We start from the raw sequence: 26,400 nt of genomic DNA, 5'->3' as shown, positions 1-26,400 counted from the left end.
CACTGAGCCACCACTCAGAGGCACAACTGAAGTACATTACTCATTAGTCTGCCTGCTTCTTGGCCAGTCCATCTGACCTGCATAGCTCAGCCCTCTGCTGTTGTATCTTTAAAGCATACCTCTGCTTAGGACTGGGTGGGTGACCCTCAGAATGTGAGAGGCTGGCAGTGGGTGCAGGCTGGCAGTCCTGGAGGATTGCTGGATCTGCCTCAACCAGATTGGGGTTATTGGCTTCAACACTGCTGGAATCACTCCTTCCAGGATTATTATCCCTAGAAGCCCCTGGCTCTACTTCCTCCTCCTCCTCCTCCTCCTCCTCCTCAGATGAATTCAGCCGGGCCATAAGAGTACACCTGCATACACTAATGTAAAACTACTCTTGTGTGAGCTGCACTAGTTACCAACAGACTTCCAGTGCAATTTGAAGTTGGTGATCTTCTGTGCCATAGGACCTGTATCCAACAGTATCTGCCTGTTTAACAAGATCCAGCAGAGTTAGCAGGCTCTAGGTCCCATCAATTAGATAGTGTCATCTGATGGGACTTAGAAGGTGTGCCTTCTCTGTTGCAGTGCCTGTCTTAAGGCACAGCATCTTCCCAGGTTTTGGCTGTCCCCAAACCTGCCAGCCTTTAAGACAACTTTGAAGACCTGGAAGACTTTTGAAGACAAGGCATTGGGCCTTTTGGGTCTATAAATCTGCTATAAATGTAAATATATGTGTCTTACTGTTGCTTTTGTATTATTATGCTTTTTCACCTGTTATCCACTCAGATTTGCTCTGCACATGGGTGGCCATATGAATTTAATAAATAAATATAATTTAATAATACATTACTACCAGAAAGACTATTTTTTCTCCTTCATGATCTTCAAGTTTGTTATTGCTTTCTTCCTTAACATTAGCCCCATAATTTCCAGCCACAATGGCAAACACATCTGGAAGTGTATGGAAGACTATGAAGTGATATATTATATCCTTCTTTAAGAAGTCTTGTTCTTCTCTCCAGGAAGGCTCACAAAATAATGGCTTGCAATGTATACTCAACGATTTCCCAGATACATCTTCCTGTACTGAACAGTTTTACACTGCTATATCTCTTGCCATTTAGGCATAACTAGCTTGATTTCCCTACAAGTACTGTGATATATTCTATACCAACTGTATTGTTTCACTGCTCTGTCTCCATAAACCTCAGTGTTATATGTATAATATATGCCTCAAATGTGTGAGACATCAGCTGAACAGGATTAAAATCCTGCTTCAAAATGGACAATATTGTGATGATGAAACATGATGTCTGGGGACTTGAAAGGCCGATCTTCCATGTTCCCGACCCTCTACTCATTGGTAGCTTTTATGAGCTCAAGTAAATATCAGGTTAGTACTATTATATTACAATCCACATGCTCTATTTGTACAACATGTATAACAAATCACAGCTGCTGCATTCACATAGCATGCTATGCCCATCAACTAAACCATGTCATGACTTAATTGATAGCCTGGTTTGCGCTACATGCTAAGTCAATGGCTGAATTTCCCACAACATGCTGAATCACAAATGATCCATTTCCATCCTAGTCTAATCCAACATGTTATATGAATCAAGCAACTGAGTTCCTTGTTCAAATTTGAAGCTTATCCAAAATCAAGGCTAGGTAATGTTAGGTTTCTGAGTGCCTACAGATACCTCCCATTGCACTGGTCAAGTCCGCTGCTTCATTTGACTTTATGCAGCTTCCTAACTAGCTTCCCTGCTGTTGAACTGAATGTTGCTGATTGGTTGCATCCTGAGTCATTCTGAGAGATAACTCGCAACACTCCCAAAATTCCAAATGTGTTTACTAACCCTAAAAGCTTGTCTATTTCTGTTCTAGGACGTTACTTGGGTGTACGTACGCTAACTGGCCCTATTTAACCATAACACCACTTAAGGAAAGCTGAACAGTCACTAGACTGGGGTTTTTCTTCTTTTTTCATGAAATCTTGAATCAATGGTATGTCATTATTATGAAGAGATGATAAGATGTCAATAAAGAAGACTGGAAAATTCACACACACAAATCTAAGTGCTAAAACCTCTAGGCCAAATAGACCACCAGATTCCAGTTAGGAACAAGACAGAAATTAGCATGGACTGGTGCAGTTACCATCTGCATCTGGATTGTAGATTGTCAAAACAAACAAGTAAGGAATAAGGGGAAAAAATAAGAAAATATAAATAAAAGCATGTTTGGAACTGTTCATGTATTGATTTGGTTAATTTGATTTTCATATCTGACTTAATTCTCCCACGATAAGTTTAAAATAAAAACAATGACTTCAGCCTTGAATATTCCGTTTCAGCCTGCTACAGCTTCCCATAATTTCTCTTTCAACAGACTTAGATATTATATTTTTTTAAAAAATTCAAGGTTACAAGTGATTGAGAAGCCTATCAAAAAATACACACACACACATTAGATTAGATTAGTGTGCTTTTATCTTGACTGATGCATATAATCATGAATAAAGCAAAGGGAATAGATGACATTATCTACTAATTTCAACTAGGCTCTGATATTACATGGAGCTGGAGGTTTCCTGGAGTTTCTTTGTACAATGGAAACAGGAATGCTTGGTTTTAATGGGACCAAAACATTAGAAACATTGACAGAAGCTGCAGTATAGCACAGAGAGGCTATTTGGGTGTAGAAGCTGTACACTGTCTTTGATAACACAAATATCTCCATGGGGAATACTGGATTGTTTTTTGCATAAAAGAAAATGAATTGGAAGGACTGTCAACATAATCCATCTACAGTCCAAGAGGTGAATGTGACATTGCCATAGTAACACCTTTTTATGAGTCTTTAGAGTAGATGACCATGAACTTCAAGTGGTATTCATTGGGTTGAAGTCCTTGATCATTAGAAACTAACATATTCATTGCAACATCACCGTACTTTGCATGCCCAGGACTGCCTCCAACCACAACTATCAAAAATTAGTTGCATAGTTTCCCACTTATTGAGGTGTGAAATATATAAAAAGTGTAGCACGAGTCCCAAAATCGGCTTAGAGGGGGAAAATCATACTTCCCTACCTTGCTTGGGGACAACGTCTCCCTTCCTTTGTAATACGGTCTCACCCTCTAATTCTCAACTTCAAAAAGCACTGAGCGTGTATGCTTGCTGCAGTCCCAAGTTTTCCCACCTGTTTCACCAACAAGCAAACTTTACTTTGCCAGGCGCATTAAGAAGAAAAAAAATAAGATGTTTTAAAATAAAGCCAACACAAGAAAATGTCGTGCAATGCAAGGAACAAGATAGAGTGATACAGAATAGAAATAGGAATGGAATCCAATCTGCTTCTTGAGAACAAAAGGCACCCCAAGATAAGCATAAAGAAAAATTCTATAGCAACCTATCAATTCCCAGGATTATTGAGACTCTACTGGGACCTAACACCTGTGGCAACTCTGCTAATAAATTGTGACATGAAGGCCTCAAAGGGGAATTTCCCCTTTGTTATTATTCAGGGATGGTACTATAACAAAATGCCCAGGAAGACTGAAATTCCCGCCCACAACCATTCTGAGAGATGCCAATATTTTTGCCACTTACTCAACTAGGAATAGGATCATATACTATCCCAGTTCTTATAAATATATACAAGTGAATGTATTAGCCTAGCAGTTAAAAAACATCCCATTCCAAAAACTCATTCTGATAACTCCTTATACAGTATTAAGAATGCTTTGAAATCTATAACTATGTTAGCTAAAGATGGCTTTGAGAGGAATTTTCAAAGGGTATTTGTATTCCTTTTTTAAAAAAATAATCACAACAGGCCATCATAATGGAAGTGGGGGAAGTAGAAGCTGAAGGGACTCATATTACTGAAAACGTGTGGGTTTTTAAAATAGCATATGGACAATCAGTAAAAACACTGGCCACCATTCAGAGTTTTATAATACTGAACTCAATGGTCAGCAGTCCCAAATATTTGCCAAGGTAACTATTTGTAAAGCCTTTTGCTGCCCTCTTGTGGCTGTCTCCAAAACTACATTGGTGAATAAAACGGACAAAGAAAAACCAATAAAGATCATATTATATGAGTATATGACTTTCTCTTTGCTGATCATTGCTTCAAGGGACAGTCACTTTTATTTAATACAGAATTGACTGATCTGTTTTTCTTGCATTCCACAGTACCCTTAGTAATTGACTCCAGATCCATAATTTGAAGGCATACATATTTCTCTTTCAATATCCAGCTTCCACAGTGGCACATTATTATTTTGTTGTCACAAAAATACCTTTAATTTCATGATCTTGTCTAAGTCTGTCATTGTATCTTTCCTAGAATTAATCTCTTTTTTACTTCTCCAGAATACCACCCATCTTTATTTTTGACCTCAAGAAAACAAAACCATCTACCACTTTTACTTCTACACTGTCCACTCTGAATATGCTCTTTGCCATTATTTTTATCTTCTGAAAATATAATATTAACCTGCTTTTTCATTTTCTATGTTTACTTTCAAAATTATCTTTTTATTTTTGGCTAAAAGGGGAATCAAATCTTTATTACAGTCATAGGCCAGCATAAAGAGGGTGGAGTACAATTATAAAGCATAGAAGATACATCAGAGTCTAAAAATAAAAATTATGAAAAGCTAGGGGAGTTGTCTCAAATTATTATTTTTGTGGGCCTATTTTGATTCTAGCTTCCATTCTATATTTGCTGTACAAGTTGAACAGATAAGGGAACAATATACAACATTCTTGTCTCCTTCCTATTTTGAACCACTCTGTTTCTCCAAATTCAGTTCTTACAGAAACTTTTTCTTTGCTGTATTTACTATAAAGCTTACTCAGAAAAATAATCAGGTAAATTGATACTCCTATTAGCTCTAGTATATTCTACCTTCTGGCATGATCTACATAATAAAAAACATTGCAGTAAGAGTAAACTACCTTACAGTCTGTTGCTCTCTCAATTATCCATTTTATGTTATCTACCTGATCTTTTGTCCTTCTGTATTTTCTAAAATGTATCTGTTCACCCTAAACAAAACTTTGCTTATATGCAGGATTAGTACAATGGTTTGTTAATTTGCACACACTTGCATTCCTCTTCTACCAGTATTTTTCAAGAGTTTTTTCTATGTTATTGTGGAGATGTTAGCATTTTAACTACCTCTTCTGCAGTTTTAATCAGTTCAATGGGGACATTTATCCGTACTTCACGCTTTCATATTAATAGCTAATAAGGTTACTCTCTCCCAACTTTGGTTTTTCAATTCCTTGTTTCATGTGGTTTGGGAAAGTGAACTGGTAGCACAATTGAGAATTATGGATGGATGGACAGAGTTTTCCAAACTGGGCATCCATCTAATGTGTGGACTTCAACATTAGAATTCTCCAGCCAGCATGGCTACTGATAAGTATTCTGGGAGGTGCCAAGGTTGTATCAGTTTCAAGGCGGCTATTTCTCCCAGACAGAGACTGAGCCTTTAACAACCACCTGATGCAATGGTATGTGGGAATGGCTTTGAGAGACAGGGAGAAGAGATGCAGCCAAGGGAATGGTCAGATAAAAAGCAACTTAGCCTGCACCAGGAATGCAGGCAAGTCAAGTGGCTCAGAAGGGACCCTCCCTAGTTTCTTGGGTTGCAAAGGGGACGGGGAGAGAAATGTACTTTTAGACTTGCAAAGTTCTGTTACCAATAGAAGAGAATATGTGTAGCTCAGGCTTGAACTGTGGAGTCCTTGGTGCTCTCTGAGCTTGGTTGTTTGATTGCAGATGTTTCATTACCTGACTAGGTAACATCATCAGTGCTAGTGGATATGGGGTTTCCTCTGTTTATATGCAGTAGCTTGCCCTGCCAGTGTTGGTGGGAGTGTGGTCTTCTCCTTGGTAGTTCCTTGATTGTTTGTCTGCTTGTTAGTATCCTTGGTAGTTCCTTGATTATTGTTTTCTCCTTATTTGTCTGGTGTTAATCCCTGCTTATCTGGGTGTTGGCTGCTGGAGAGGATGTGTTCTGGTCTTTTTGTTTCCTTCTTAGCTTTCTTATTGTGTCTTCTGAATGGTGTGTAAATGTGGCTTATTTCTATGTGTCTATTGATGGCTGATGTATCCAAGGAATTCCCTAGTAATTCCCAAGATGATCACACATTCTTCATTCCTGATTTGTCATTTTATCTTCCTTGAAATGCATAGGCAGATGCTCTATTAAGCAGTGCCATCTATCAGGACCTAGGAAGGGCTCCTTTTCTGTCCTCCAGAACACCATCCCGCCCCAGACTCCTCATCCCCCATGATATTCTGAAAATCTCTGAAGACCTGGCTGTTCTTCCAGGCCTAGCGCTAGGGTAAGAGTTGAGCCCCTGTCAGTTGTTGGTTATTTTTGTTATACTGTATGTTTCCCAATTGTGCATGGTTCTTTTTTCCCCCTGTTTTATGGTTGTTTCCGTTTTAATTAAAAGCCACAGTTGTCTGAAGTTAGGCAGCCTCCATATTCAAATAAATAAATAATCCTCATCTGTTTTGCCACCCTTCAAGTAAGGAAGCTTCTCCCAAGTCCATCAAAGGAAACCAGGACAACACATGGTTACTCCTTTCACGTACATCTAATAAGCCAGTTCACTTAATTCTGTTATTTATTTATTTAATTCAACTTAGATGCCGCCCAACTCCAAAATGACTCTGGGAAGCTCACACTATAAAAACAAAATAACAAATATACAATCAAAATGGAAAACATAAAATATTAAACAAGATGGTGAATCTGGTCAGCAGTAACAATATAGATCATACACCCAGCAAGGGACTCCAACCACCATAGCCCAATGCCTGGAAGAACAGACAGTTCTTTAAGGTTCTCCAGTATTCATCAAGGTGGGAATCACCCAGATCTCAGAGGGAACCTCATTTAAGATGCAAGTGCCGTTACAGAGAAAGCATGTTTTCCAAAGTCCTGATAGATGACACCGCTGGACTGAAGGAAATCCAGAGTGCACCAACCCAGTCACCTTGAATTGGTTTGGCAAGCACCACAGGAGATAGGTGGTCTCTCAAGTAACCAGGCCCTCTGCCATGTAGGTCATAACAAGCACCTTGAATTGCACCCAGAAATAATGTGGCAACCAGTGCAGCTCACAAAGCATGGATCTCATAGGAGCACACCAAGGCATGCCCATCATTGCCCACACCACTGCATTCTGGACCAACTGAAGCTTCTGAGGACCAATGCTTTGCTTTCCACTTTCCACCATTCTTATCTCCTTGCCAAGAATCCTAGAGATGCCTACAGAGAAGGAGAATTCTTCAGTGCTCCATCCTTCTGCTACAGTAGCAATGTCAGCCCTGGACTTAATATCATGAATTTTTTGAAAGACATCAATTTAGATCCCTGATAAATATCATCTCTCCTCTGCAGTTTGCTACTTGGGAAATAAAGAAGAGGGTGTCAGACAGAATGTAACCCTATCTACCTAGTGAATAAATAAATACTTTTGACTCCGGTCCCATCGAAAACATGATCTCCATCAGATTATTCCTAATTAAAATGACTTTCAAAAATTTCCCATTCCTGTCCTGTACAAATAAGAATAACGATATTTCATCTTTAAAATGTCTCTGTACTGTGTCTAGCATAGTAGGATTTTTCTGGCCTACAAAATGTGATAAAAACAGAAGACAGAAGCAAATTCCATCTCAATTAAAATAGCTGAAAGAACTTCCTTCCTTCCTTCCTTCCTTCCTTCCTTCCTTCCTTCCTTCCTTCCTTCCTTCCTTCCTTCCTTCCTTCCTACTTATATTAAAGGCTTGCCATGGTTAAGGGACCTGTTAGCTGGCAATAGAGACTATCAAAACTTGAAGAAGAAAGAGTACAAACCCTGGAGAATACGTGTAAACAAAGTTGAGCAGCAGTTGAACTGGGCAATAGTGACAATCTAAATGGGTATGCAAAACTGCGGTTTCAACTAACTTTAAAGCACTTTTGACTGGAAACTAGAACAGCCTATTCAATGCTAATATCTTCCAGATGTGTTGGGTATCAACTACTGATCTTCTCACAAAGCTGAACTGTAGCAGTTGGAATTGTTCTCCTATAGCTATTTAGTATTTTATTGTTGGAACAGTATGAATGTTCCATGTTATGAAGTTTGCATACTTACCTATTTATAAAATCCCAATCAATGAGTTATAATGAACAAAAAAAAATCAGAGAACTATAGCCTACCTCATGTTACCTGCCATAAGAAGACATAAATTGTAGATGTGAGAAAAGATGAAGAGAAAAAGTATGGTGCTGAAGAACATTGTCATCCAAGACCCATGATCCTCTCGAAACATTTTCAACCGTAGTAATTGACCTGCAAAGATATTAAAAATGTGTTCATATTTCTCATAGTTCTAGAAGAGACAGAGAATGGTAAAGAATTTGTAAACATGCCAAGGTACAGTTTCAGCAAAGTCAACAGCTCCATGGTCTGAGCCTTACTTACACTGAGGCAGAGAGAAAATTTCTCTGCCCCTTGTAATGTGGTTTGGAAAATATGAGTCAAATCCAGGTTTCATCTATCCATGCAACAATCTCTAGACAATAGTTCTTCTTTTATAAAAATGTTGCTTTTCAATGGCTCCCACTGAATAAGGCCTTCCTCAGAGGATATGTCTTGGTCAAGATTAAAGACTGTTTTCCACATTCAGTACTTTTTGATGGACCTGTTGACATATTATACTAGAAATCTGGACTGACGAAAGTAGTATTATTGTCTAAAGTAGATATCTAAACACTACTGCTCCCATTCCAGGTACAGAAACACCTAGCAGTTTAATCTTATTTGGCTGCCTGTGCTATAGTTTAAAGTAGAAGGCTAAGTAGGGACTCATGGAAGTCTGCTTCTCCAACACTTCACTCTCTCCTACCCGCAATGATTTGACTCCAAGGCATCTGATGTATTTGGTCTAGAAGAACCTATGAGAAAAATAGATTCATACTAGTCGTTCTTGGACTACTTGTGAGATAAAGTCCGGGAAGATTTAGACTTGCTGCTGCCTCACTCTGCCTAGTGAGAAGACAGTCCTGTGAAAAGGGAGATGTTTCTAAGGAAGCAAGACAAGGAAAACATAGTATGTAATACAGAACCATTTTTTCAGAAAAAGTACTTTATGTTGAAGGTTCTTGCTGAAGTATTTCAACTTTTGGAAGTCAGTGTTTGAAACCATTTAGCACACAAATTCTCAAAGCAATTATTACACGACTGTGACTGAGTGTCTGAATTTCAGTGAAGATCTGATTGTAGTAGGACTAAGGACAGATCTGCACATGCAACAGCAAAATGAAGTGATTAGTGTCCTGTAGCTGTTATTTGGCTGTTCCACTTCAGGCAGCAGCTTGAGAGCATCTTGCTGAAAATTATCCCATTTAAAGCCTCACTGCAATCAGAAAGCTGCACAGCAGGGAGAAAAGTTCCAAGCTTCGTGGGCCTAAAGTGGCACATGGGAATGCGAGTACACCCACCAGGCTTCTCATCCATCTTATTTTTGTTATGTGTGTGAATATATGTGTGTGTGTACATGTATACACACACAATGTACTTAAAGTCTACAAACAATTCTACAAAGTCTACAAAATCTACAAACAACAGGCCCTACAAACAATTGATTATATCAATTACATTAAACTTTCGAATTGGTTGCTATTTCTTTCTAAACACTTCCTTATTTGTTTGATGCATGACCTCTGAACATTGCTGTGGAAGAGCAGGCTGTTGAGGAACAATTGCAGGCACCTGGGCTACCTCCCCCCATCCTATTTGAGCCTCCTCCCCAGCCTCAGTATGGCAGAGCGGCTTATAAAAGCTACACCGTTGAAACAGGTTGGGGAGGAGGTGTGCCTGTTCTGGAAGCTCTGCAGTAGCAGCAACAAATGGAGAAAGCAGGCAAGTAAAAGAAGCTGTTTCTCTTCACAGAGACTGAGGGGTCCAGAGGAAGGCCACGCCCATGTTGGGAAGGTGCAAGTGCGTTACATGCTGCCATTAATAAAGAAGAAGAAAAAAACAAGAAATCCCAGAGAGAGAGAGTGCATTTAAAGACGGACCAGGGTCTATAAGAGTAAAACACTACTGTATGCTAGTAATAGTATACTAGTAATAGTAGTAGTGTAATAGTATAGTACAGTACTGTATAGTACAGAACTAGTAGTATATAAGTAATAGTAGTAGAATATAGTCTAGAGAAATTGTAATTGTATGGTATCAATAGTAATAGAAATGGAGTGTAGGATAAGATAATAGCCATAGAAAGAAATTGCACATATATGTTTCTATATTTCAGTTTTGTATCTTGTGTTTTTTTCCAACATCTCCCCAACCCTTAGAGGGAGATATAAAAATCCAAGTGTCTAGAGTATAGTGCTATTGGTGGATCTTCTGAGTCTGAGTCAATCAAATTGGGTATAGTTTAAAAACAACCTCTGACAATTACTAAACATAATATCAATATACCTGAAAAATTAATACAATTAATAACATATATTTTATGTATGTGACTGGCATATGGGGTCTGACTTTTGGTGCACCATGTATAGGAATAACATGCCACAAAGTGCCAGACTGGTAGTCCCAAATAATCCCACGAAGGTTGCTTTTAAACAAGCAAAAATAATGGGATGTTGCAGCTCAGTTATTTGTTTGGAAATCTATTCAAATCTGCCCCCTAAAAGGTCATACAAGCATGTAGGCACTTGGCCAACCCCTTTGGCTTGGAGGGTTAGGCAGGCTAGTGCTTTGATCGGAGATTTTTAGGGAACATCAGGACTAAAGGGTAGACCAGGAAGTTGGCAACATCTCCTAGAAAGCAGCTACAGCAAGCCACATCCAAATGGCTGCCAAGAAACTACATGGATGCATCCATGTAATTACCAAGAGTTGACCTTGATTCACAGAAGCCTTTTAAGCAGTGGTAACATGAGGCATCCCATTAAAAAACGAATTGGCTTAAGGCATCCTTTTTCTACCTTTAAACCCTCCCAAACTGCAAAAGCAACATAAAAGAAAACACACACACCCTAAAAAGCTAACAAAAACAAAACTGGGTGCTGGGTTTCACCTGCAATTCAAAAAGCAATAGTCTGTTTCTCTGCTTCAGATATTCACACAGATTAGCTTACAGCAAAAAATTATCTGAATGGTTAAATTAATGTGCCATTATCAAACACTAAAAACAAACCTAGACTTTATGTGAAAAATGGGAACAAAGTAACAGACTGCACTGCCATTTAATTACTGAGATAATTTCATCCCTTTTCATTGATTGATGCCAAAGATTCCTTATCAAACATTTGTTTTCTTGCATGCCAAAAAGAAAGCAGCATTTCTCTGTTTCCTACCAGGTTTAATAGTTCTATTGTCTTATAGGAAAACAGCAAACATGCATGATAAATATGCCATTCTGGTTTCCTTTGAAAGGGTCATGTTTGCAGTTTGGCACAGGTCACAGTAATATCAAGCAATAATGTAATACAGTGATGACCCAGGAGGTTTTCTTTAATTGGTTCCCATTTCTAAAGGTTGCTCAGGGTATATTGCTGAGAAACTGTCCACATGTATAAAAGTAGCTCATTAAAAAAAATCAGCTGTAGACTCTAGCAGGGTATTTGCTTTTTGAAACCATATTACTGGAACTCTTTGGAGAACTTGAAAGGACAAAAAGGAAAGGTTTCTTCCCATGTAAAAGACAGAAGGCTGACAACCCAGAGCAGACATCTAAACCATCCACGTTTCAGTCTCCTTTAATAAAGTTTACCAATCAGAAGTTCTTGCGCCAAATCCATTTATTCAAAAGATGCCAACTGTATCCCAAAAAATGTCTCATAATGAGAGTCTGGATGGGCAGCATATATGAAAACGTGGGCCACCAACAAGCAAAGGTGGGTTTACCAAGACTTCCACTCTTCTTTAAGACTCCCCTCTTATAACATTCAGTTAGGACTAAAGATATTTCAAAAGGAGACCCCCATTCTATAATTGCCATGCCTCATTCAGAGGGACCAGGCAAAACCCTTCCATTTGTAAATCTTGAGTTTTATCCTGACTCCTCCTTTACTTCCTAGCACTGAAAATTTGTGAAGGAGGGAAAGGCAAGATAACAGCACACAGCACAATGTATTTTTTATTGGTAGGACTGGGCATTGTCTATCAGAAAGCCCACTAGGATGTAAAACCAATATACTCGTACCTTTCTATGCAAACATTTATTGCTTTGTTTCCTAGAGGTGGAGAAAATGGTGGAGGTGTAAGTACAGCTCCTGAGGGAGGTGCTTCATTGCTTGGAAGTGAGGAAACAATATATACAAAACATCAGATCAATATTTACAGAGCTAAATTTATTCCCTAAAAAACAGCTGCCGTGTAGGGAGCAATCAGTTCCTCAGATTTTGTTTTTTAAAAAACAACAACGAAGAACAAAATTTCATCATAAAAGTACACAGAGGCAGAAAAAGTAGCTTAGCCTCATTCTATGAAGGGGAGGAGTTTTCCATTCCTGCCCTCTTTATCATTGCTTTCTCACATATTGTAAGGATTGTCACTGAATTATTAACATTAATGGGACAAGGGGGAAGATTAATGGAAATTTAAGAAGATGGTTTGGAACTCACAGCCATCTGTGACAGAGGATTCTATCATTTTCAAACAAGGTAAGGAAGTAGTTTTACTAGTTAAACTAATGTTTTTAATCATATGTATACAGAGAACAGAGAGAAAGGAAGTAGAGCGTACGAACTATGCATAACCTATGAATTATGCATAATATGGAATATAAAAAGCACTTTTATATATTTTACTACAGGTGCATTTTCAGTAAATTATTTTTTAATTATAATAAATAGCCAATTCTGGCAATTAGTTTTACCTTGACTGCAATTAATATGAAATATTACTCTTCTTACTGGCATAGCTCGTTACACTTTATGAAATTGCACATAAAAAGATGGATCTGCTTTACAGTTCTTAATCAAAAGGTAAAACATTAGGTGTCGTAGGAGCAACACCACTTGCAAGATTAGCATCTATTTTTATTCATCCATAGTGTTGCAATTTTTGAAAGGGTATAATTGTGACACATGTCTTGCCAAGTTTCCCATAATGTAACGATGTAATCGTGCAAACAGAAATATTGACAATGAAGTTAAATTACAGTATAACAAAACACAGACTAAAGGATTGATGTAATTCATGTGATAAACTATCATTAGAAATAATACCAAAGCAGAAGAAAACTCTTGTCTTATGGAATTACGTAAAATATAGAAATAAAATGCTGCAGTAGAAAGAGTGTCCTAAGGATATATATAGTATTTTGATACAAAATTTCAAATTGATGTCAAAAAAAATTTTTTTAGAACACTCTTGAATATCCATAACTTTGTTTTTCTTGTGACTGAGCTAGATTATAACTATCACATACACAATCTAATGGTAGTGGAAAAGGGATATTACATTAATATTACACTGAGAAAAAGGCATGAAAATGCTAAATATCTTATTTCAGAGCGACAATCTTCCAAAACAAATTGGAAATAATCTTAGCCACAGATATTTTTTTAGGAAACTCCTATGGGCTACCCTCAGGAAACTTACCCAAAATTGAGGTGGCTGAAGATTATCAGTAAGATGACCCTGGGTAGCTGATCCCAAAAGAAAAGCCAAACTGGCTGGAGGAAGGAGTTTCCTAAAAAAAAATATCTGTGGCTAAGAGTTCTGCAGAACTCAACCTGGGACAGGTGGCTCAACGTTTAAGGCAAAGCTAGAACTTAAAGCCAGAAGGCTGGAAATGGTGAACACCTCATTCAAGGACCACATGAAAGGAAAGGTTCCATTTCATTGCCAAAGCATGTTCTACTATTGCACTAGCATTAAGGGAAACAGATTCACTTTAGATCTATAGGTGCCTTCCCAGCTAGCCCAGATATTAAGGCATGTATGGGTAGGCTGCAGGTCTCTCCCAAAATTGAAATCTGAACTCTCACAATGTTTGGCAATTGCACTAGTGTAGACTGCACCTCCCTTTCTTGGAGATACATCTGCTAGCATCAAATCAGACAATCATCTATGGTGGTCCTATGCAATGGCTACTCTTACCACACACATAGCCCAAAAGCCCCAGCACTAATGCAGAAGTGTTCCTGCCTGCATGACAATGTTTCTGTGTTGAACTGTTCCAGTTAAATGGGAATCAGTTATCATAGCACAACCATCAGGGTCTTCACAGCAAGTGTGTGAAGCTAACCAAAATGACTGCTACATCCATCTGAATTCTGTTTTTTGACATGGTGGAATAAAAACAAAGCTATATTCCACACCACTGCTGTGTGAAAAACACTAGGAAGAAAGAAAAAAAGAGCCCATATCCAGATTTTTACTACAGTTAATACATTGTGGGACTGTTCTTGAAGAATTTCAATATTACACAGAATAATTCCTGTTTACTTTTACTGTTGCCTATAATTGTGGGAGTCTTTAGAATAGCTTGGGGATTAAGGATGGAGTTGTAATTATGGAGAGATGTCTTGTGATTGCAAAAAGCAATTGTGGAAGGCAAGGAATTCCAACTCTAAATAGTAGAATTATGGAAAAAGGTATTCAAATAGCACATTAAAAAGAGAAAAAATAGAGTTTTACTCAAAAGATGTCATTTTACAACCATGTTCTTGAGAGATTCAAAGTCATTATTGCATATTACATTATTTGAAAGATCTAATCTTCCATAGCTAGCACAGAAAGCCAAGTCAGGAATGCGGGGAAGGTTTTAAGATTTCTAGTGGTTCCAAGTTCTTCCCTCTTTCCATATATCTAATTGCTAAAAAGTTGATTGACTTAGCAAAAGCTAAAAGTGCTTACAGAATGCACACTTACCTAGAGCTGTTACACCATCCTTTTTTAAAAATTAAAAAAAAGTCAGATCAAGGTAACTGGACTTAGGAAATGCAATCATCTTGATTATAATTCTTGTCAACATCTTGCACTTGTTAAACTGACAATACAAAGGACAAAAAATTTGAAACTGAGCTCAGAGTGCCAATTGTAAAAAAAAAAAAAAACAGTTCCAGAGATGCGATAGAACTCCCAGTTGGGGTCACACTCTCCCAGAAGGAGCAGGTATGCAGTTTGGGGCCAGTCAGACTCTGGTTTCTCAGACTGAGGGAGTGGCCAGAAGTGCCTTTTACAAGCTTCAGCTGATACACCAACTGCATCCCTTCTTAGAAGAAAATGATCTGGAAACTACTGTTCACATACTAGTGACCCCCCAATTTAACAATTACAATACACTGTATGTAGACTTGCTGTATTTTGTGTCTTGTTCACAAATTTCAAGAGTATAAAACTCATCTGATTGGACTCTGAATGAAGTCACAAGATCATATTGCCTCTTTCTATATGATCTCTGGGTTCCCATGCTTTTTCAGATCATCTGAACAGATTCAGGTTGACCTTTTCTGTAGCTGCCCCAGTTCTTTGGAATTATTGCTGAGTTAAGGGGTCTAATCTCTTTGTCAGTTTATTTTAAAGAGGCTCTAACCTCCCCCCTTTAAAGAAGTGTTTAGTGGTTAGTGTTAATTGTAGCTGTATATTTTTATTATTTTATATTTTTATGTCATGAGATTGCCATAATTGGTGGTATAATAAATTTTAGAAATAAGAAAAATCACAAACTACAACGCTAAACATATTCATATATTAAAATAACACAGAGAATCAATACTTTTAGCAACAGGTGCAATTTACCTCAAATAAATGCACTACTTGAGAGGCATGGCTTTTTTATACATATATGCACACGCTCACAGAGACAGCCACCTTTGCACCATACTGTCATTCTTAGTTCAACTAAGTGCTCAATAGATATGACTTAGTTTCTAACAGCTGGAGGCAACTCATGCCTATAATTCATCACAAACATACATCTTTCTTCTTTTTTCATTTTCAGGGAAGATCCATGAAAGAATATCAAATATTACTTGCAGCATTTATTTCTGCACCACCTACAGCAGGCTGGAATGGTATTGCTACTCTGTAATTATACTCTGCTTTTTAGTTTTGCTAATAGGATTTCTAGGGAATGCATTCACACTGTTCTACTATATTTATACTGTGAAATCATGGACCAGTAGCAGTATATTTTTGTTCAATCTGGCCCTGTGTGATTTTGCTTGGATCCTCTCGACTCCCTATGCCATTTATTACCAACTACACAACCAAGCAGTCTGTTCCTCCCAAGTATTCTGCCAATTTCAAAGAACATTCTTTGACATTAATATCTATGGAAGCATTTACTTTCTTACACTGATCAGCTTTGACCGATATATCGGTGCTGTCCATCCCATACATGCTTTAAAATTGTGGAATAAGAACAAAGCTACCGTCTGCACCATGGCTGCCTGGATTTTCGTTTTGATAGAGTCCATTCCAGACTTTTACTATACATTTGTGGTCCAAAAGCAAACAGAGTCTGCTGCTTGCCTGGAAACAATTGGGGAACCCCTGTACTTTGGGGTGCCTTTTACAATTGTCAGAGTCCTATTTGGATTCCTTATTCCCCTCACTGTAATCTTTACGTGCTACACACTGATTCTTAAAGCCCTGCGGAAAATGAAAAAAGGCCAGCAGAGCAGGAACAGTATTATAAAGCCTCTAGTGCTGGTTTTATCTGCAATGATGGTTTTTGTTGTAGCATTTATTCCTTACCACGTCATGATGATGGCAGTACTGATTTTCAGAATGAAAAATCAGCTCACCTCTGATAATATAAGCCTGGTATTTACCATCTATAAGCTCACTGAAATCATCTGCACTATCAGTAGTTGCCTGAACCCTGTCATTTTTATGCTTACAAGTAAGAAATTCCAAGGAAAAATCAGAACTATCAAGTGCTCCCTTAAACAGAGATGGCTTTGCTGCCAATCACACAAAGTGGGCAATACTACAGCTGAACTTTGATACATACAGCCATGGGTGGATATTTGCAGAGAATGTGGCTATTAGCTCAGCATTTCTTTTCTTTTGATCATCTTTCTAAGACAGGTGCTATCACTTGCTCAGTCCAAATCTGGGAGTCCCTCAGCAAACTTCAAGAAGTCAGAGTACCATTCCACAAGTGGTGAGCTAGCAAACTTGACAAGGGAATTCTTAAAATTCAAAGGTAGTAACTTTCTCCAAAATGTTTAACTCCAAACAACTGTTACTGTTATACAGATTTGAAAACTGTGGTATATAATTTCTGGAATAATGCATTTTCATTCCTTTTTTCATGTTAAACTGATGCTATGGAATAATTTATGCCTCAACATTGATTAAAGAATAGTTTTATGTAAGATCTGGATGCATGCTAGGATTTTTACATTAGAGCAACTAGTAAATGATAACACTGCCTTTTTAGTATATTTTCTATGTTAAAAGATAAACACTATTTGTCCATTGCCACCTACTGGCAGTATTTATAATTACAACATTTATTGGCCTCAGCATTCAGATAGGTGGCATTTTCAGCCTCAGAGACTCACAAGTTGTTAGGAGAGATCATTAAATCCTATGAAATCCAAAAAAAAAAAAAGCCCACAATCAGTAAATATCTGTTATCAGTAAATCAGTTTGATAAGCAAAGTTTAAAGACTGAATGGAATAAGGAACTGGAGTCTAAAAATGGAAAACATTTTAACATTAATGCCAGAAGGTTATGAATTTACCACAGACATAATACTTCGGACTTATTGGTCCCCACTGCATTTGCACAGAAAAGGAATGAGTGAATTATGTTACTGGAGATGCAACTAGAATAATGCTTCACTGAAATACATGTTTTTGCAACGTCCTAGAGTTATAATGTTCTAGGAAGAAGTAATTATATATAGTAATTTGACTCTGAGACAAATTTCAATATTTATGGCTGCACACATTCTTTTGAAGTACATATTTACTTACAAGGAAACTGGCAGCTGGTTAACACAAATGGATTCGCCATGCCCTTATTATAGCCAAAAGATTAATTCTTCAACACTGGAAAGACAAATTTATGGCCCCAAATACTAATTGGAATAAACACCTGATGCTACTTGCAACTCATGAATGAGTTTCCTATAGATGCATATTATGCATGGATGACTGTAATGAAATATACTTATCTTTTACTGAAACTGCGATGTTAAAAAGTTTATTGGAAAATATGGGCAGAAGTTGGGATGGTGACTTTAAATCAGTTATTATGTATTGATGATTTTAAGGATTTTCCCAGACTTCAAATCAAATTTGATCATCCTAGCTCATAAAAGTAGCAGCATTTTCAACTTAAGCACTTTTTAATGGCTCAATATGGGCCAGGTGCTTTGGTTGCTTCAAAGGAACCTGAGACACTTTCATATTTGATGAAATACATGACAGAAGTTAAACCCACAGCACATCTTTATTAAAACCTCAAGAAAATGTTTAAAGTTGATATTACTGGGATTTATCAAACATGGACTAAAGAATCAGAATCTCTGATAATGCTCCATCAATAGCTGCATGTCCTTAAAAACATTCAAATTCTAGTGACAGACTTGAGATTAAAGCTGTTTCATTAAAAAAAATGTATTTAGAGCTTTTGGAAATGCGTAACATGTATTCTGGACAAAGCAATATTTTCTACTAATCAAAGGATTAAGCAATATATTCTTCTTCGGCACAGCTTTTATGATATTTTACAATAATACATTAGTATCATTAAGTAATTTTTAATTTTTTTTGTATCGGATTATAATATAGTACTATAACCAGTGACTATAAGTTTAACATATATGTTAGATCTTCAATTTCAACCTAACCTTTAGTATTGTGATTTGTTAAATTTTGTTAGGGTTTTTTGTGGGGGGTATCTCTCTTTATTTTTTCTTCTCTTTTTAATTTTTTTTTATTTCTTGAATTGTTTAGTTTGATTTTGTTATTGTGTGCTCTGGTTGTCTGCTCATATTTTGTTATCTTCTAAAATAAACAATAACTTTGGGGGAAATTCATATATGTAATTGATGTATCATATTGCATTGCTCTTTCTTTTTTGTTTTTTTTTCTTTTATTTTCATGTGTTTTTATTAAATAAATAAAGCAAAAAAAAAAAAGAGCCTTCAATTTGTAAATGATCAGTAGCATATTTTGAACATTTGCCTCAAAGATATTCATACAGCTGTGATTGAATGCTTGGGTACTGAAACTGTTATGTAAAATGTATCTATATATACATGAGAAGCCATTACAGTGGGGCAAAAAAGTATTTAGTCAGCCACCAATTGTGCAAGTTCTCCCACTTAAAAAGATGAGAGAGGCCTGTAATTTTCATCATAGGTATACCTCAACTATGAGAGACAAAATGAGAAAAAAAATCCAGAAAATCACATTGTCTGATTTTTAAAGAATTTATTTGCAAATCATGGTGGAAAATAAGTATTTGGTCACCTACAAACAAGCAAGATGTCTGGCTCTCACAGACCTGTAACTACTTCTTTAAGAGGCTCCTCTGTCCTCCACTTGTTACCTGTAGTAATGGCACCTGTTTGACCTTGTTATCAGTATAAAAGACACCTGTCCACAACCTCAGTCACACTCCAAACTCCACTATGGCCAAGACCAAAGAGCTGTTGAAGGACACCAGAAACAAAATTGTAGACCTGTACCAGGCTGGGAAGACTGAATCTGCAATAGGCAAGCAGCTTGATGTGAAGAAATCAACTGTGGGAGCAATAATTAGAAAATGGAAGACATACAAGACCACTGATAATCTCCCTTGATCTGGGGCTCCATGCAAGATCTCACCCCGTGGGGTCAAAATGATCACAAGAATGGTGAGCAAAAATTCCAGAACCACATGGGGGGACCTAGTGAATGACCTGCAGAGAGCTGGGACCAAAGTAACAAAGGCTACCTTCAGTAACACACTACGCCGCCAGGGACTCAAATCCTGCAGTGCCAGACGTGTCCTCCTGCTTAAGCCAGTACATGTCTGGGCCCATCTGAAGTTTGCTAGAGAGCATTTGGATGATCCAGAAGAGGATTGGGAGAATGTCATATGGTCAGATGAAACCAAAGTAGAACGTTTTGGTCTAAACTCAACTCGTCGTGTTTGGAGGAGAGAGAATGCTGAGTTGCATCCAAAGAACACCATACCTACTGTGAAGCATAGGGGTGGAAACATCATGCTTTGGGGCTGTTTTTCTGCAAAGGGACTAGGACGACTGATCCGTGTAAAGGAAAGAATGAATGGGGCCATGTATCGTGAGATTTTGAGTGAACATCTCCTTCCATCAGCAAGGGCACTGAAGATGAAATGTGGCTGGGTCTTTCAGCATGACAATGATCCCAAACACACCACCCGGGCAACAAAGGAGTGGCTTCGTAAGAAGCATTTCAAGGTCCTGGAGTGGCCTAGCCAGTCTCCAGATCTCAACCCCATGGAAAACCTTTGGAGGGAGTTGAAAGTCTGTGTTGCCCAGCGACAGCCCCAAAACATCACTGCTCTAGAGGAGATCTGCATGGAGGAATGGGCCAAAATACCAGCAAGTGTGTGTGAAAACCTTGTGAAGACTTACAGAAGACGTTTGACCTCTGTCATTGCCAACAAAGGATATATAACAAAGTATTGAGATGAACTTTTGATATTGACCAAATACTTATTTTCCACCATGATTTGCAAATAAATTCTTTAAAACTCAAGACAATGTGATTTTCTGGATTTTTTCCCCCATTTTCTCTCTCATAGTTGAGGTATACCTATGATGAAAATTACAGGCCTCTCTCATCTTTTTAAGTGGGAGAACTTGCATAATTGGTGGCTGACTAAATACTTTTTTGCCCCACTGTATATATATGTTTATGTTGTTGCATTTTTTTGTATTTTTTTCTTGTATTTTTTTTTCTTCTCTTTGCTCTCTTTGATTAAATTAGTAATTAGCCCCCAAGGGGGGGGGTGGGAGAGGGAGGAAAAGTCCAAAACTACTTCACAAATTTATTTTACATCTCTGTTCATGTTCTTCTTTCACATCTGACACTACAGCTGCTAAAATATAATTTGAAGAAGAGTCATCGAAGAAGAGATGTTTGAGGGTAATAGATTTGTGTCTTCAGTTTGCCTATTCCATTCTGTTAAAAGGAAATGGTAGCTCCATGATATGATAAACCACCCCCTTGGGAACTTTTTAAGTACATATTAGAAGATTAGATATCCCAACCATCATCTTGTCAAAGATTCAGCATGACTGTTTTGAGGATTTCCCTGGGTCAGTTGCTTGCACAGATAACGACTCGTATTGACTTTAAAGTAGCCCTCTGATTCACACAGCCCTATTGAAAACACAAAAACTAATTTCCCATTACCTTGATCCCAGAATGAAGAGTCTACATTCCTTTTTGCTCAAATTGTGTGCTTGTGTGCCCTAGTTGTTAACACTGATCACTAGATATATACCTGTGTTAAAAGGTTTTTTCAGAGAAAAATGAACATAATTCTGGTGAAACAGTGATTTTTTAAATCAACTCTTAACAGACAGCTATGGAAAACCAGCGTACACAAAGAGCAAACTGTTTTATTCAATGATTATTTTTAAAAGTAGCCATAGATCCCAAACCTGTTAATAATTAGCAAAATTAGCACCCGAGATCCAAAGAATTATGTGAGAATTGATCTCTGAAGTGAAATTCAAGTCCTCTTTCTGAGGAAGTTGCTTCTGCTGCCTTACAGGTTGATTTGAAACTTGGCTAAATAATGGGGTGCAGCACTGTTTGCAGCGACCTGTGATAACACCAAAATCACAACGTACAGTATATGCAACTATGTCATCATGCAACTGTCACAATTACATACTTGCAATCTGAGAACAAATATATAAGTTACAGCACTTGCATGATGATGTCACATGCAACATATTTGCCTCTTCCTCACCTCACCTTCATAGTGTTGCTGCTGTGGGCATAAATTGAAGGAAGATCTACATGCTGGTCACCTTGAGCACTTGGAAGAAAGAGGGGATATAAATCTAACGTAGAAGCAAAAATGATAAATAAATTGATGTTATATTTGAGTAGTGAGGTGGCTAAATTTGTTTGTGATACCTAACCATTCTAGGTAGTAAAATAAAACACATCAATTTTGGTAATATCAACATTCTGCTCCATTTGCAACTTTTATTTTTCCATAAGTAGAAAAGCTGAGTGGCAACATCTGGAGACCCTGTCTGGGCTTGGAAGGTAAGGAGAGGTTAGTAGTTGGATGGGATACAGCAATAACATTCTGCAACAGCAATACAATTTAGTAGCAAATTATGGGAGACCATATACAGTAACTACAGTACAATCCCATGTATGTTTACTTAGAGTTTTCTGTAGGAGCCATTCCTATACAAATGTTGTCTTTTTTCCACTTATGTGGAAGCAAAACCACTGAACATAATTCAGATTTACTCTGAATCAATAGGGTGTACTGAACATGCTTAGAACTGCAGAATGGTTGCTCTGAGTCTGCAAGAAAACCAGTTATCTTACCAATTCATTGCTTCAATATGTCTTTTAAGAAGCATCATTTTCAATAGTCTCAGATCTGTTGTCCATACTAACAACACGTTTTCACAGCATCACTGGAATGCTTTTACTTGCAGCTGTCATATCATGACTCCCATGATATCCAGTCTTAGAGGATAAATTATCAAGATTTTTTAAGCAAATGAGGCATATCTCAGATCCCTGTTGTTCTCAGCATGAGTCATTGATCTCACCAGGCCACATTTTCAGGATAAAGAAGCCAAGAGCACTCAAGTTAAGAAAACACAAAACCCGGGCCACATCATATGTGTGCGCTATTTCTCTAATCCCATCTCTCTGTGAACATCCTTGTGAGCATCCTTCTGAAAGATCCACATGACACTTTGCAGAATAAATACACCAGAGACACAAATCAAAACAGCTATTGAGGATTTGGCCTTTTTGGAAAGGACTTTATTTGAGAGACAGAAATAATATTCCCTTACCCGTTTAATGCTGAAGAAGCTGCAGGCCCCCAACTTCGCTACAGTTCAAGGCACCATGAATCTATTCTGCTAATTTCCAAGTATTTTTGGAACTGTATGGCAATCTGTATATGTAAGGAGTGGTCACAGCTCAACAGTAGAAAACATGCTTTACATGCAGAAAGTCCCAGGTTCAATTCATCTCCAATAATGAGAGAGCAGATGAAGATCTCAACTCAAGAACCTAGGGTAGAACATCTGTTCAGAATGTACTGTAGAAACAGAAAGACTACATTCAGGTTTTCTAACTACTGGGTTTTGCTGGGGAGGGGGGTTGGGGGGGAGGAACCAGCTGTAGTTCACGCCTAATGCTAAACCATAATGGATGGATTCATATAACATGCTAAGACAAAACCCGCCAACCACACTATTGCGTAATGTGATGTATGACCCCCATATATTATAATTTATCTGAAATTAATCTGATTTCAACTAGTTTGTCATGTTCTTGGGTAAGCAAGAAATATAACCTATTAACAGTAAGGATATTCAGACAAGGTCTAAATGTTTTCCTGTGATCTATAGTAATGGCTCCCAATTTATGATCTGGGGATTATTGGTGGCCCATGAGGGCACTTCAGTAGTCACTGGTTTAGATATAAGCAGACACTTAGGTAGATAGATGCCAAGATTTTCCAATGTTTAGAGATCCAATGAAACAATATTATATGTTATTTATTTAAATTACATGCTGAATATTTCATGAAAAATGTTCGACTAGAAGAAATAGAAATTGGAAATTACTGGGACAAAGATCAACAACCTTAGATATGCTGATATGACTGACAGCTGTAAGTGAGAAAGACTTATGGAATCTCTTGTTGAAAATGAAAAAAGAGAATACAAAAGCTCGTCTGTTTATGACAACAGGCAGTGTCAACTTAATGCTAATGCAGGTAGTCCTCGCTATCCAACCACAATAGGGAGCAGAATTTAGGTCGCTAAGTGATTTGGTCATTAAGCGAACTGGAGCTGATTTCATGACCTTTTTAATGATGACAGCTAAGCAAATCACGACTGTCATTAAGCGAATCACATGGTCATTAAGTGAATCCAGCTTTCCCAATGGACATTTTTTCTGGAACTCGTTTAACAGCCACATGATCTGCTTAATGACCATGTGATTTGCTTAACGACCAGTGATTCACTTAATGATCATCGTAAAAAAGGTTGCAAAACACTTTTTCCCAGGCCGTTGTAACTCCAGACCATCGTTAAATGAATGATCATTAAGCGAGAACTACCTGTAGGTAGAAAAGTAGAAATACTTTTTTGTATGCCTAGGCTCACAGGTGTGATGAATGTAGCCATGAAATCAAGACATATCTGCTATTTGGAAGGAAGACAAAATATTAAAAGTACAGAGACACTACGCTGTCAGCAACAATTCATGTTGTCAAGGCCATGGTTTTTCCAGGTATAATGTGGCTGTGAAAGCTGGATTATCAGAAACGCCAAACAAAGAAAAATAGTTGCTTTTGAATTACGGTGCTGCAGAAAATTTTTGAGAATCCCTTGAACCACATATGCAACAAATAATTCAATACTAGATTGTGTAAAACCATACTGGAAGCAGTAATAATGAAACTAAAGCTTTAATGGTTTGTACATATAATGCAACATCAACAGTCAGTGGAGATGACCTTGATGCTTGGAAAAATGGAAGGCATTTGAGAAAGAGGCAAACATAAGATGAGGTGGCTATGCACAATCACTGATGAGATAAGCAGGAACTTAAAGAAAATATGAAGTAGTATAAAATAAATCAACACAGTGTAGAAACCTATCACATATTTGCTATAATGCCTCACATAAAGTGCCTTGAACATCTCAGAAAAAGTGGAGAAAATATAAAGGAAGGCAGGCAAAGTAGTCCTTTGATCATTAGCTCTTCTCTCCAGCCAAAAGAAATGTTTTGAATGTATTTAAATATATTATAAAGATACATTGATTCACTGAGGCCTCAGGAGATAATAATATTTCTAAGATCAAATATATGAATACTCCATGAGATAAGTTCAAATGCTAAATTGAAACTTAATACTGGACACAGAAAGGTCCAGTACATTTATAGCAGAATTATAATTTAGCTGATCTAGAGCTCTCATATGGCAAGGCTTGGATCTTCTTACTAGCTCTTGCAAAATACTTCTTGGTGCACAGGCCTGGAAAAATTGTATCGGAGCGGTGTTATTTACAGTCTTCACATTATTAGTGTTGTTGTTTAGAATAGTTTCTATGCCATTTCTATGCCTGGCACTAGCCTGGACGATTGCCATTTTTGTTGCAGGCCAGGGCTTGCATAATGACATGAAACTCAGGATAGTTCTCTCTTTTCAGATGACATACCGGCTTAAGTGAAACTAAGAAACAGGAGGGAGTTGGGAAAATCAGGCGTGCAGTGTATAAAGTTTATTTGTGATCCAGTTTGATTTACTTATACAGGTAGTCCTCATTTAGCAATCACAATTGGGAATGGCAGCTTGGTCATTAAGTAAAGTGGTCACTAAGTGAAACATCATGATTTTATGATTTTACTTCAGCTTTCCTTTGCTTTACCAACCTGCAAAGGTCAAATATGTGAGGACTGGTTGCAAAGTTACTTTTTCATCACTGTCGTAACTGCAAATGTTCACTAAACAAGGACTACCTGTAGTTGCCTAGTTATAGGTTAAATACATTCTACATGCTTTGCCACATATGGAATATGTGTTGCTTTACCTAAAAACAGAGAGCATGATTTTATCATAAACTTTATACCACCCAATCGAAAAAAATTCTACCAATGCGTATAGGAAAAAAAAAAGCTTTTTTGAGCAATCCTACCCTCAAAACCTGAACCCTCTATTGAATCTAAATTCTTGGAAATGAAGGAGAGATATCTGCACATCTCCATTCTCTTCTGGACCCATGCTTACTTAAAACACACACACAGAGAACAAACCAGGAAAGGAAAAACATGTAATCCAACAAAATGGCTCACCTAAATATCATACAGATTTGTTGACATGGAGATAGGTTGAAGGTGTCTTAGGAGTTTGCTGTTCCCAAGCTTTTCCACGAGTTTCCCAGCTAACCCTTCCCAGATTCCTTTTTGGATACTCTCACATTTAGTCATTATAAGCAGCCAACCTTGAAATACTAATGGTAAGGGAGGGAAGGAGATCAGATGTCACGTTCCCACCTCAATGATGGAACTGATACTAGAAGCAGGAAAATAATCCAGCCAACGTACCTTGGAAGGCTGTCTCAGGAACACAGTATGGAAGACTTTATTTAAAGACTCTTGCTGACTAACAACACAGTCACACAAGGAAATGAG

At 37.7% G+C, this 26,400-nt stretch overlaps 2 protein-coding genes across 4 annotated transcripts in view; one reads left to right on the top strand and one right to left on the bottom strand.

Moving 5' to 3' along the window:
- Positions 1–26,400, bottom strand: part of TMEM117 (transmembrane protein 117) — a 215,539-nt gene that overhangs the window by 173,112 nt on the left and 16,027 nt on the right. For all 3 annotated transcript variants that reach the window (XM_088141752.1, XM_088141754.1, XM_088141753.1), the window contains one exon: positions 8,235–8,367. In XM_088141752.1, coding sequence (XP_087997878.1) covers positions 8,235–8,367 — 133 coding nt within the window. The remainder of the gene's footprint in view (positions 1–8,234; positions 8,368–26,400) is intronic.
- On the top strand, positions 12,641–16,995 carry LOC148215901 (lysophosphatidic acid receptor 6-like). The gene is made up of 2 exons (XM_088141495.1): positions 12,641–12,695; positions 15,986–16,995. The coding sequence occupies exons 1-2, from the start codon at positions 12,641–12,643 to the stop codon at positions 16,993–16,995; spliced, it is 1,065 nt and encodes a 354-aa protein (XP_087997621.1).

This window comes from Python bivittatus, unplaced genomic scaffold, assembly GCF_059951505.1.
Source record: "Python bivittatus isolate LINGU-HERP-01145 unplaced genomic scaffold, Pbiv_v1 ctg000330_np1212, whole genome shotgun sequence".
NCBI lineage: Eukaryota > Metazoa > Chordata > Lepidosauria > Squamata > Pythonidae > Python > Python bivittatus.
The sequence above is the reverse complement of the archived record's forward strand: the minus strand, read 5'-3'. Positions and strand labels throughout refer to the sequence as shown.

Coding starts and splice junctions, on each gene's coding strand:
- LOC148215901 (XM_088141495.1), top strand. CDS start 12,641: ATGGTTTGGAACTCACAGCCATCTGTGACAGAGGATTCTATCATTTTC. Junction 12,696..15,985: donor TTCTATCATTTTCAAACAAG/GTAAGGAAGTAG, acceptor TTTCATTTTCAG/GGAAGATCCATGAAAGAATA.